This window comes from Poecilia reticulata, linkage group LG7 (genome assembly GCF_000633615.1).
Source record: "Poecilia reticulata strain Guanapo linkage group LG7, Guppy_female_1.0+MT, whole genome shotgun sequence".
Lineage (NCBI taxonomy): Eukaryota > Metazoa > Chordata > Actinopteri > Cyprinodontiformes > Poeciliidae > Poecilia > Poecilia reticulata.
In genome coordinates this window covers 30,420,465-30,432,674 of record NC_024337.1, presented here as the reverse complement: position 1 = coordinate 30,432,674, position 12,210 = coordinate 30,420,465, and the positions used below count along the sequence as shown (strand labels likewise).

At 37.0% G+C, this 12,210-nt stretch overlaps 1 protein-coding gene and 1 long non-coding RNA gene across 2 annotated transcripts; both read left to right on the top strand.

The window, feature by feature from the left end:
• Window positions 1–757: 757 nt before the first annotated feature.
• LOC103468068 (L-rhamnose-binding lectin CSL2-like) lies at window positions 758–3,802 on the top strand. Its single transcript, XM_008414909.2, has 10 exons — window positions 758–809; window positions 1,038–1,091; window positions 1,307–1,334; window positions 1,466–1,537; window positions 1,627–1,756; window positions 1,868–1,971; window positions 2,122–2,190; window positions 2,280–2,409; window positions 2,876–2,979; window positions 3,599–3,802. Coding segments are annotated over exons 2-10 (693 nt in total). The 5' UTR covers window positions 758–809; the 3' UTR covers window positions 3,601–3,802.
• A 7,761-nt stretch (window positions 3,803–11,563) lies between these two features.
• On the top strand, window positions 11,564–12,202 carry LOC103468064 (uncharacterized). Its single transcript, XR_534149.1, has 3 exons — window positions 11,564–11,709; window positions 11,922–11,989; window positions 12,070–12,202. It is a non-coding gene; the product is annotated as an uncharacterized LOC103468064 (long non-coding RNA).
• The last annotated feature ends 8 nt before the right edge of the window (window positions 12,203–12,210 follow it).

Here is a 12,210-nt window from a genome sequence, read left to right as displayed (position 1 = left end):
AAAGATATAATTTTACAAAATAGTTTTACAAATATGTTTTCTGTAAAACAGAAGTGATTGATTGACTGCCTCAACTGCTTCAGTTTAAAAGAATAATATTTTGTCTAACTAGGTCATTCAGCAAGGTCTAAAATAGATATTTGTATTTTTCCTCACCTAATAAATGTATTCTAATGAAACTCTGATAAAACAAATATGAGCAGTTTCAATACCAAAACATCTGTTTCACTCAATATTTTCTGATTAGTTTTCAGCTCCTTTGGTTATAATGTACTAAAACCTTTTCAAATGAATATATGACTTATATAATCTTAAGAATGTGATCCAATATAAAAAACTACTAATGAGACTACTAATTTTAATCAAATTATGATTATTATATCTAATAAAAATGTTCTACTGATTAAGTTATATATTGATTAAACTATGAGTCTAAATCTAACCTAAACTAAGGCCTACTCAAAACAATCAGGATCAGTCTAATATTTCAACATGCACTAAAGTTAAAGCTAGCATTAAATTAAATTAATTAAACTAATTTTCCAACACTGGGCTGGGGGCYATGAAGAGATGATCAGTGATTTATCACCAGAAAGGAGGAGAAATGGCTTCAGGTGTGACACACCATCACCAACCTGAACTTCAGGTCAGAAAAACTCCACAGGCTGAATTGTTGAAGGACTAAAGACATTTTGTTCCTCTGTCAGATCATCAGTGAAGGTTTATAAAGCCTCCATTCCCTGGTTGAAGGCACACTGCTTCCAGTGAGTCCTGCTGCTGCTGCTGCTTTTATTCTTCATCACAACAAGGTAAGATTTGACTGAGAACTGGAAAATGTCAACCTATAGTATACATATAGTTATAGTAAGGTTTAAACTTACAAAAAAGAATAGTATCTTACTGAAAGCTTTTATGTTCATATTTATTCATTAAAATGTGCCATTTAGTTCAGCAGATYGTTGAAAATATTTCAGAAAATCATTGAGTTTTTCTCAGTCATATCTCAGAATAACTGAATGTTTCCTATTTTCATACAGATGACATTCGTCCTTTTTACTTTGTTCCTTTGTGGATTCATCCTGGAAATCAATGTGAGTGAAAACCTTCTCTTCTCTTTGTGGTTTGAATATCTGTTGTTAAAAACATTATTTTACTGGTTTTATTTAGCAATTATAGTTTTCTTGTCATTCAGTTGCTAACCAGATTTTAATTCGATGCTTTCAGCTCCAAGAAGCTTGAAGTAAAATTCCTCTGTCGTTTCCAATTGTGATTAATTTTGTTTTTTTGTTGTTTTGTTTTTTAACAGGCAGGACGTGGTTTTCAAAAACTGAAAAGTTAGTTTTGCAGGTTTTAGCATGAAAACAAGATTATTGAATCTACAATTATGAAACATAAATTTTGCAGTAGATCAAGAATAGCTGAACTTTTCAGTGTCTGATATTAATATGATCTGAATCTCATTTAGCAGAACCTAGGTCATTCCCACCAATAAGATCCATTGTGGCATGTGAGGAATCAATGGCTGGATTAGTGTGTGGTAAAGTCACTGGTTTTACTGATTGTTCTGGAGCATTACACCATGAATACATTCAGTTTTCCAACATTTCTTCTTCTGTCTTCCAACAGAAACTGGGTCTATAACTGTGACCAGTGCTAAATATGGACGCAGCGATCAGACGACTTGCTCCAATGGGATACCTTACGACCAGACAATGGATACTGATTGTACTACAAGGGCAGATTTAGTGTTTGAGAGGTACAGAGCTTCAGTCTTTCCTAAAGGCTTTTCAAACTGTATATGAATTAATGAATCAAAGAAACACCAAGTCACAATTTCTAGGAAACTGACTTGGATCTGAATCCACAGATGCAACGGGAAATCGATGTGCCTTGTCTTAGCCAGGAGCTCTCTGTTCAGAGATCCCTGTGTCGGGACCTACAAGTACCTGGAGGTGAAATATGTTTGTGAAGGTGAGTTTATGATCTGACTTCCTTTCTAAAATTCAAGAACAACATTGAAAAGCATCTAAAATCATGAAACATAAATTTTGCATTAGGTCATGGATAGTTGAACATTTCAGTGTCTTAAAATTAATATGATCTGAATTTCTCATATGACAGAACCTAGGCCGTCCCCAACAATAAGATCCATTGTGGCATGTGAGGAATCAATGGCTGGACTAGTATGTGGTAAGGTCACTGGTTTTACTGATTGTTCTGGAGCATTACACCATGAATATATTCAGTTTTCCAACATTTCTTCTTCTGTCTTCCAACAGAAACTGGGTCTATAACTGTGACCAGTGCCAAATATGGACGCAGTGATCGGACGACTTGCTCCGATGGGATACCTGACAACCAGACAGACGATACTGACTGCAAAAAGGAAATATATGAAGTTGGTAGGAGGTACAGAACTTCAGTCTTTCCTAAAGGTGTCATGGAGAGGAGATGAAGACGATGAAGATAAATGGGTTAGGACCCAGTTAGTTGAAGATGATGGTGGTGGTTTAATGATGAAAAACACAAAAATCCAGGGAGCACAGATGACCAAAAGCTTGGCGCTACTCTCTCGTATCAACTGGTAAACGGTAATCAATAGACGGCAGACAAGAGACTAGACAGTCTTGACAAGGACCTGGCCGAGAACAAGAAACACAGGTTGGTATAAATACACAGAGGGTAATCAAGGGTACTAGACACAGCTGGGATCAATCAAGGGTAGACAGGAAAACTGAACTTACAGAAACCTAACTAAACACACAGAAAAACTGAAATCCTTACAAAAAGGTTTTTCAAACTTTATATGAATTAATAAATCCAAGAAATGTCAAATCACAATTTCTAGGAAACTGACTTTGATCTGAATCCACAGATGCAACGGGAAATCGGCGTGCGCTATCTTTGCCAGTACCTCTGTTTTCAGAGATCCCTGTGTTGGGACCTACAAGTACCTGGAGGTGAAATATTTTTGCCAATGTGAGTTTATGGTCTACTTTCACTAAAATCTTTCTAAAATTCAAGAACAACATTGAAAAGTATTAATATTACATTTGTTCTATTCATGTGATTTAAATTTCCTTCCCTCCATCAGAAGCAGCTTTATTTGCCATGTTTTTAACTTGATTAACAAACCCAGATATTCAATTGGCAAGTTCATTAACTGAAATAATTTTGTGGGGTTTTTTAAAGATTCTAAATTCATCCCTTTTGTTCTTTGTTTCTTCTTTTTTAATAAAAAAAAGTTAGAATCACAGACAAAATATCAAGACTTGGAGTTTGGTTGCCATGGCGATCCTGTGGAGCAAGTTTTGTCTAGTCTGGTTAAAACTTTTCCCTCATCAGTTTTAATGTTCCAGTCCAGCTCAGTAACACAGTCAGTAGCACTAATGCCTTGCAGGCAAAAAGGTCCTGGGTTGGAATCCTAGCCTGGGACTTTCTGTATTTATTTAGAAAGAATACATTTAATTTTTTAACCAAAGTCAGAAAACCAGACTTGACTCTCCGGAGGCCTTGTTGCAGGTTTAGAACTGGTGATATTTTACTTTCTGATGTCTAAAATGCATTCTACTGAAATTATATTGTTAATATTTTCCAGAGCCGTTTTAAAATAATCGGCCCTGAAGCGACCATCCGATCTGCTGCACTGAGGATGAAATGCATCATAATCAGTAACATCTACAGACGTTGTGATCCACTCATGTGCAGCTTCATCTCTCTTCAGTGTCTTTCAGTTTTCTTAGCATTTTATTTGTTTTTCTTCTCCAATCTTCATCCTTTTTGATTTTATTTCAACTTTTCCTCAATAAACTTGACTTGCATTTACATTTTGCTCAGTTTGCCTTTGTTTGCTATAAACAGCCTGATGGGGATGAAAACTTTGACAAACTCCTTCCAAACTATGAAGGCAGTTTAGAAACTGTTTCCAGTCTGAACAGGAAGGAACTGGTGGAGGAAGTTGGTTGAATGTCTGTGAGAACGCTGATCTTTCCATATACTTTCACGCGATAAGTCTTACCTTCCATATTTAATATGGTCATGGTTGGCTGAGGTTTGTGGGACTTATTTACAAAAATGGAAAAATGCTTCATCTGACATCCAAACTTTAAAAAAATCCTAAAACATCACACTCTCATTCAAATGAGCTGTGATTTTTTTTGAATGCGTCTTTGTATTGTTCTCAACATTTCATACACTTCATGAATGGCCATATCTTCATCTGCCTCACTCTGGGTTTTTTCACAAAATTGTGTCTTTCTCAATCCTTTGACAATCCTGACTAAATTGCTCCCAATAGTGGGACATGTCAGCCTTAATCATTCTGTAAAGTTTGGCAAGAGTCAAATTCACAATTATCTTGTCCAGCAACATGTCTGAACATGAACATATTTCAGTCTTATCTATCTTTATCTAAGGGGAATTACAAGTTTAAATGAACCATATAAACTATACTATTTATTTGACCATAGTATGATTTGTATTTGGAGAATTTTTCTAATTTCATTTTCATACTTTTCTGCATAAAATCCTCTTCAAATTCAGAAGTGGCCTGTTCCTTGAAGGAAGTAATGCAAGACAGTTTAGTTGACTAAGAACATCAATAAAGTACTGATGTACATTTCAACAGTACATTGCACCCAGTACACTGTCGCACATTGGCACTGTCCTGATGGAGAAAACAGGARACGTTCAAGAACAGCTGATCCAAACAGAGAGTTCTCYACATCATCACAACGGCTGATAACCATGGAACCAACTGGACAAAAACAACTGCACATTGCTGCACAATAGATAACCAGCTTCTAGCTGGATATCTGACCTCTGACATGTGAAGAGACCAAACTAGTTTTATGCTTGTTGTTTCCCATAATGCATCTGGACCCTACCAGTGATCTGCTTCTAAGTTTGGCTGCACTTTATCCTGAGTGTTGCTAGTGAAACTGAATCAAAAACATGGGCACTAAAAATAAATTCATACTGTTGAATTTATACCATTTCAAAGTACATTTTTACAGCTACTTGAATCATCTAAGCACAGCACTGAAATATTTCCATAATTTGATAAAACCTTACACATCGCTATCACCATCACCAGCATGGTCTTCTGGTCTGAAAACTTTAACAGGATGAATTGTTGGCTGGATAAACACATTTTGTTCCTCTGTCAGATCATCAGTGAAGGGATATAAACCCTGGTTGTAGGCACACTGCTTCCAGTCAATCTGGTTTCTGCTGCTGCTTTGATTCTTCATCATAATAAGGTAAAATTTGACTCAACAAACCCAAAAGGAAAACTTGCTTAAAATTCTGTTCTTCTAATATATTTTATGATGAAATTTAGTTCTGACTGTATACATAATCACGTAGAGCGTTCCCTACTATTTCCTTAGCTTTGCATGTGTGTGTGTATGAGCAGGCAAACACCTGAAAGAGATGGAAGAAAACACAGAACTAAAGCTCTTGTGATTCTTGTTCAATAGAATCCCAATTGATCTGAATATACAAGAACTGTAATGGTTCTTTTATTGAAAAGTAAACACACTTTGTTTTCTTTGTATGACGAGTTAAACAAAAATCATTTTTGCCATCATGATAATCTCTGCAAGATGTGAAGCTCCTCTCTGACTAGAAAACATCACCCAGTTCTACATCACCCAGTTCTACATCACCTAGTTCTGCACCACACAGTTCTACACCATCCAGTTCTACATCACCCAGTTCTATAGTCCTTCACTTAGAGAACATAATTTAAACTACTGCTGGTAGCTTATAAATCACTTATATGACCGCTCAGATTCTGGTTCTGCTCAGTATCCAGAACCAGAACCAAACATGGAGAAGCAGCAATCAGTTTTGATGCCACACAAATCTGGAACAAATTTCCAGAAATCTGCAAAACAGCCAAAACAATGAGTTCCTTTAAATCAAGGTTAAATCCCACCTGTTTAAAGTTGCTTTGAACCATAGTAAATGGAACATTGATCAACATTATATTGATGACACCAATTTGATTATATTTATGAGCACTTTGTTTTTATGACTTTTTGTTTTTGTGTTTTTATGATGTAAAGAACTTATGATGTAAAGAACAGCTTTTTTGGTGAAATGCGCTATTCACATAAACTTGGTTGGTTGGTTGGTTGGGTGGTTGGCAATAGACCACCAGAAGGCCCAAAACACACACACACACACACACACACACACACACACACACACACACACACACACACACACACACACTCACTGTCAGGTACTCCCAGGCCTCTTTCTCTCCACATTTCGCTCTTGGGCTGTTGCATGCTTAAGATAAGAAAAACTCCAGAGGACAAACTAATCTAGGTATTTAAATCTTATTTCTGAAAAGTCAAGAAAATACTAACTCATTAGTTTTGCTAAAGGCAATAACTCAGGACTGTGCTTTTTGTGTTTTCAGTTGGCAATGTGGACTTTGTCTTTTACATTGATATTGTCTTTTAAACCAAATAATTTCAAGTTCTTGCCATAACTTTCTTTTTAGGGACCAGGAAGAAGGTGGTACCTGACAATATTTGGAAAAGTGTGTGAATTACAATGAGGTGCAGTACCAATCTGAAAATTTAAGTGGGCAGTATCGGGTCACACACCATAACACAAAAGTGACTGAAAAATATGTGATATTGGCCATTGCTGAAACTTCACCAGTACCTTTAAAATGGCTTATACAGTCATTTAAACCCACCTTCCTTATGGGGAGCAACTTTGAGGTCCCCATGAGGGAGGAGGTCCCCATGACATGACTGAAAACAGATTGAAGTCTCCATGATGTGATAAAGGCAAGAACATGCGCGCACACACACATATACACACACACTCAATGTCAGGAACTCCCAGGCCTCTTTCTCTCCACATTTTGCTCCTGGGCTGTTGCATGACTAATATAAGAAAAACTGCAGAGGACAAACTAATCTGGGTATTTCAATCTTATTTCTGAAAAGTCAAGAAAAGACTCACTTGTTATTTTTGCTAAAGGCAATAACTCAGGATTGTGTTTCTTGTGATGATGGAGGAATGTGTAAATGGCTTTGCATTGTTCAAGACTATTTGAGCTCCTTCACTGAGGAGGTCAAGTAGTTGAAGAAAAACTCTAAGGAATCTTTAAAATAACGTGCAGAACGGCCAGTTCCACTTTACTTGTGACCACAATGAGTAAAGGTAAGGGTCAGGGTCAGAAGGAGGTCAATCCTGAAGATACTTCTTCACATTTCTGATTATTAGAGCTTATTTAACCTTTTTTCTGTTTTCCAGAAGTCAGAATGTTAATGTCAGGTTTAAAGTATTAGGTTGGATTTTATACTGCTGCTAAGCAAAACTTATGCTTTATTTTTCTAAAGTTTGCTTTAAACATTTCATCTTTGAGAAGGAGCTCTTATGATTAGATATCACATCATCTACACCAGATATKTATGCCTAAATCTTAATCCTTTTGTAGTTCATTGCATATTGCTGATGCTTATGGGGATCTCATTCAACATAAGTAAGCATAAACAAAAACATGAACCTCCAGTCGCAGACAACGCAGCACAGACTCTGGTGCAGAAACATCCACATCACATTTACAGATAACTATTCTCTCTCTGCTTTTCCAGAATCCCAAGGTCTTAGAAACAACTTGGTGACAATTTCCAGACTGAAATATCAAAGATATATTTACATCAGGGTATTATAAGTTAAGCTATAATTCAACAAAATGTATAGATAGGATTGAAATTAATTCATCATTTACAACAGCATTTTGTATTTACTGGGATAACCTTTGCATGATACTAAATTTGTCCACAATCTGACAGAACAGAGAAAAAGCAAATTCAGAAGGAATCGTTATCTCCATCATGTTTCCAGAGATATTAGTAAGGTTTTAAATATTGAACTAATCCAAGAGTAAAATAACTGGTATTTCATAGAGCAGATAAAGACATTAATGGTTTCAAAAATCCCTAATTTCTACACAGGAAACACCAGAAATCTGTATGTTTTGTTCAAAGAGAAATAAAAGTCACCAACAATCATCCTGAACATAATTCCCTAATAATGACCAAAGTTTTATCTACCAGCAGAGTATCTAAAATTCTGTTTTCTAACCATATAAAGGTCTTAAGCTGAGCAGCAATCAACAGATCAGATATGCTCCCATCTCTAGATACTGCTTCAATAAAGACTGAACATTAATCATTTATGACGTTTAGACGGGATTAGGTCGAAGAGCTTTCACAGCTTATTTCACAGCTTAAAATGTACCAAAGGAAAATTAAAACATTTAAAGATTTGAATCCATTAGATTTTACATGGAGTATCTGTATTTTCTACTCCACTACATTTAAATAATGTGTCGCGCTACATACTACATTCATGTTTTTATTTGTTAGTTTGAAAGTTATTAATGACTTATTTGAGTTTACCGGTTCAAAAAGTGACTTGTGTCTAAGTTTTGAAAATAGTTTCAGAAAATTGAGATAGTTTTCATTTGTGTTAAATAATAACTTTCAAAGGTGTAACCATCCCTCTTCCTTAATTACCTGAATGTTGTTTAACTCTGCAGGTCCCTGAAATTATGACGCACAGATTCAAGTTCAGCTTTAAACTCCATGAATAAAAACATGCATCACCTGCAGCGTTGTTCACTAGAATGGCTCAACGCTACTGATGTATTAAAGAAAGTTTAGTAAGCAATGATATTGCAGACCATCGCATTAACATGCAGCAAGTACTTTTACTTTCAATACTTTTAGTATTTCAGAAGTAAGAGAACTTACTCAAGTAAAATCTTAGTACTTTTGCTAGAGTACATTCTTGTCTATTGTTTTTGTTATTTATTTGGAGTTTTGCATAAGTACTTTCTCCCCAACTAAACCGTTTATATACAGTAACCTTAAGTCTGAGGCTGTGCCCCATGGAGGCCAGTCATCACTCATTCATGTTTTATTCCAGTAACAAGGAAATATTTTGTTTTCACAGGAACTCATGTCAAGGATGCCTGACGTGCAACATTTTTCTAAAGCAGTAAACAAACACATCGATCAATAGCGTTTTTTCTTTTTTTTATGGAAACAAATTAATTTCCTTTAAGCAAGGTTCTGTTTGCAAGCTGCATTTTAATCGGGTTTTGAACAGAACACATCAGCTTATGCAGGATTACTGTTTTTGTCATATTTCAGTTCTTTCCTGGATGTAAAATTGTGCTTTAAATCTAAAATCTCAGGAGAAATAAGACATTTGGAGCATTTGGAAAGAGTTAAAATGAACCATTAGTCCAGCAAACTTGTTTTTCCTGCTGGATCAACAGGAAGCAGCTTCACTGCAGCCATACCGTAACCATGCCGACAGCGCTGGAAAAAAAACAAACAGCTTTTCTCAAGCGTGAAAAACAAAACTTAATTGTTGTGAATATGGCTTCAAGGCTGAGTCTCTCCTGGAAACCAGTCCTGTCCCTCAGTGCAGATTAATGAACAGGCCTATTCGGTTAAAGTTGAGGAAATCCTCCGGATAATTTTTCACGTTTTTAATGTGAAACCAAAGAAAATGGTGAAGAGACAAACCTTGTGAATTTATTCTTTACAGCAAAGGAGAGTTTACACACACAGTTTCTTACTGCCCAAAGTATGCAGTTTTGGAAAACAAAGATTACACACACACACACACACTTTCTTTTACACACTTATTCGCACCGGGAGCGATATCTATCCAAGCATACGTTCTACTGCACCGAGATCAGAACACACTGGAAGATATGCTTATCAGGAAAACGACTCCAAACATGGCAACCAGTTCCAGAATGAACACGGTGACAACTGGGTCACAATAAGGCTGATCATCCAGATAATCTCCTGCTGACACACAGGACTTCATCTGGTGCTGATCCACTGGGTTTCACACAGTTCACCCAGAGCGACCGACGCTAAAACCTCCACCACATCAACAAAATCCTTCTTTTTACAACCCAACCCTGATTTGTACTTCTGAACAACTTAGTCTCTGACTTGTTTTGAGATCTCCTTTGGTTAGTGGGAGTAGAGAAGGACTGCATAACCTCACACAGGTGGACTTCATTTCACTCAGCTTGTGACTTCTGAAGGTCATTGGTTGCACCAGAATCTTTAAGAGCCTTCATAGAAAAAGGGATGAATACATGCAGTATGCACATTACATCAGGAGAAGATACCACAAGAACCTGTGCAGCAAAGTGAGACCAATACCCCACACACACTGTGTTAATCAGCACAGTGGGTAAATCACTCAGATTTACACATAAAGATGAAGTAACCAGCAGCTTTATTTCCATTACAAATGTGCACAAATATTTGTCTATATTATGCTAATCTTGAAAAAGCTTAATTTTGCGATTAATGTGTTTCCCTTAGGATAAAATTAAAATTACACATAAATGAGTCAATCATGGCACCACAGATGTAAAGAGTTACATGAGAAATATTCATAATTCAGCCATGGAGCTCAACAGCCATCAGCAACAAGTCCCGCCTACTTGGGAGCGGCTACATATGCAGCATTTTGGGGAAATTATAGTCAACCGTTTTATAGAAGAGCTATGGATTCAACATGTTGGATGCTGAACATGTGAGAGCTCTGGTGGAGCCAGCTGCACATTGTCCAACAAAAACAAAACAAACCATCATTCTTCTACTACTTCCTGTTGCCATCTTTGTGGTTTTCTCCAGTAGTAACATTCGGCTGTTGTTCTTGTGTGCCATTGCAGTTCTGCGACATAAATCGGCATGTTTACATTACAAGAATTTATTGTGCAGTTTCATGTTTAATGAAAGCGCAGCTATAAGAGAGTGAGCTCAGAACTCGACCTGATGGCGTCTACAGAGTGATGAGCATCAGCTGTGCTGGACGCACTGATCTAACCGTAAAGTTGTGAGCTACTCTCCTCTCATACAACCGTCGTCCACTTGTCTATGCAGACTCTTGGGCAGCTGGAGTTTGACTCCAGTCCATCTAACCAGTCCAACAAGGAGCAACACCAAGACAGCCATGATCACATTCAGACCTACGGACAATTTTAGAGAGAACATTTGAAAGTCCAGCCCCGTCCTGCAAACTTAAGGACGCCAGTAAAAATGGCCCCCATTTTCTTCAAATCTAAGAAAATTGGTGTCTAACATTTGTGCTGCTTTTGTGCAGCAAAGTTTTTCCTTTGTGCCGCTATTATTTTAAAGATATTTATAAATGTTTTCAGAAGGTATGAAAGGTAAACCAACCCTCCCACCTTCTTCAAATCAGACAAAATTGGTGTCAATCAATTAGATTATTTTTGTGCTGGTTTGTGCAGCAACACATTTACATTGTGCTGCTTTTGCTTTAAAGATATTTTTGAAAGTTAAAGAGTCAATAGGTCAGCAATAATACTAAGACTTTTTCTTAAAAAAAGAGGAGTTGAACTGACAAGAGCCAAATGACAGGAAACACGACTCAGCATGTCGTCTTGTAGTTCTGATAACTTTATCTGAGTCTCAGTGAGAATCAAAACTCATAACCAGGTCACAAAATGAGCGGGAGGGATTGTCCTACAACCTTCTCCAATCTTCTTCAGATGTTGCTTCTTATCTTCAACCTGTCAGCTATCAGTGAGTGAGAGACGCATCCTCCGATCTATAAAAGCTTAGAGGTCATGAAGAAAAAGTGTTTGCTGCTTTGATGCCTCATCAGAACAAGGTAAGCCCGACTTACTGACTGCTGCAGAACAGATGAGGGTTTAGTTTGGATTATATGAGATCTGACTGTGAATAAAACTGAAATAAAGGATTAAAAAAACTGAAGAAAAATAACACTATAAAACATATTTTGAAAATATCAGTGCTATGTGTCTGAGTGTTTGAGCTGGAAAGTGTTTTGTGAAGAGTAAATAAAGCTGCTTGTGTTTGCAGAGATGGTTTCAGCTCCTCTGCTCACTCTGCTGATATTTGGGCTGATGAAACTAAACGCAGGAGGTGAAGTGAGTAAAAAACCAAAACCTGGATTTTATCTGGTGTTCAACTGAAACGATGGCGGTCTAAAGGTTTTATTCATCCACAGGCAGAATATGATCCACAGCCAGGAGAAGCAGGAGGAGGAGGAGGAGGAGGAGGATTAAAAGAACAAAGTGGAGATGAAGGAAGGCTTCAACCTTCTCCACCTCCTCCTTCATCACCTCCTCCTTCTCCACCTCCTTCTTCT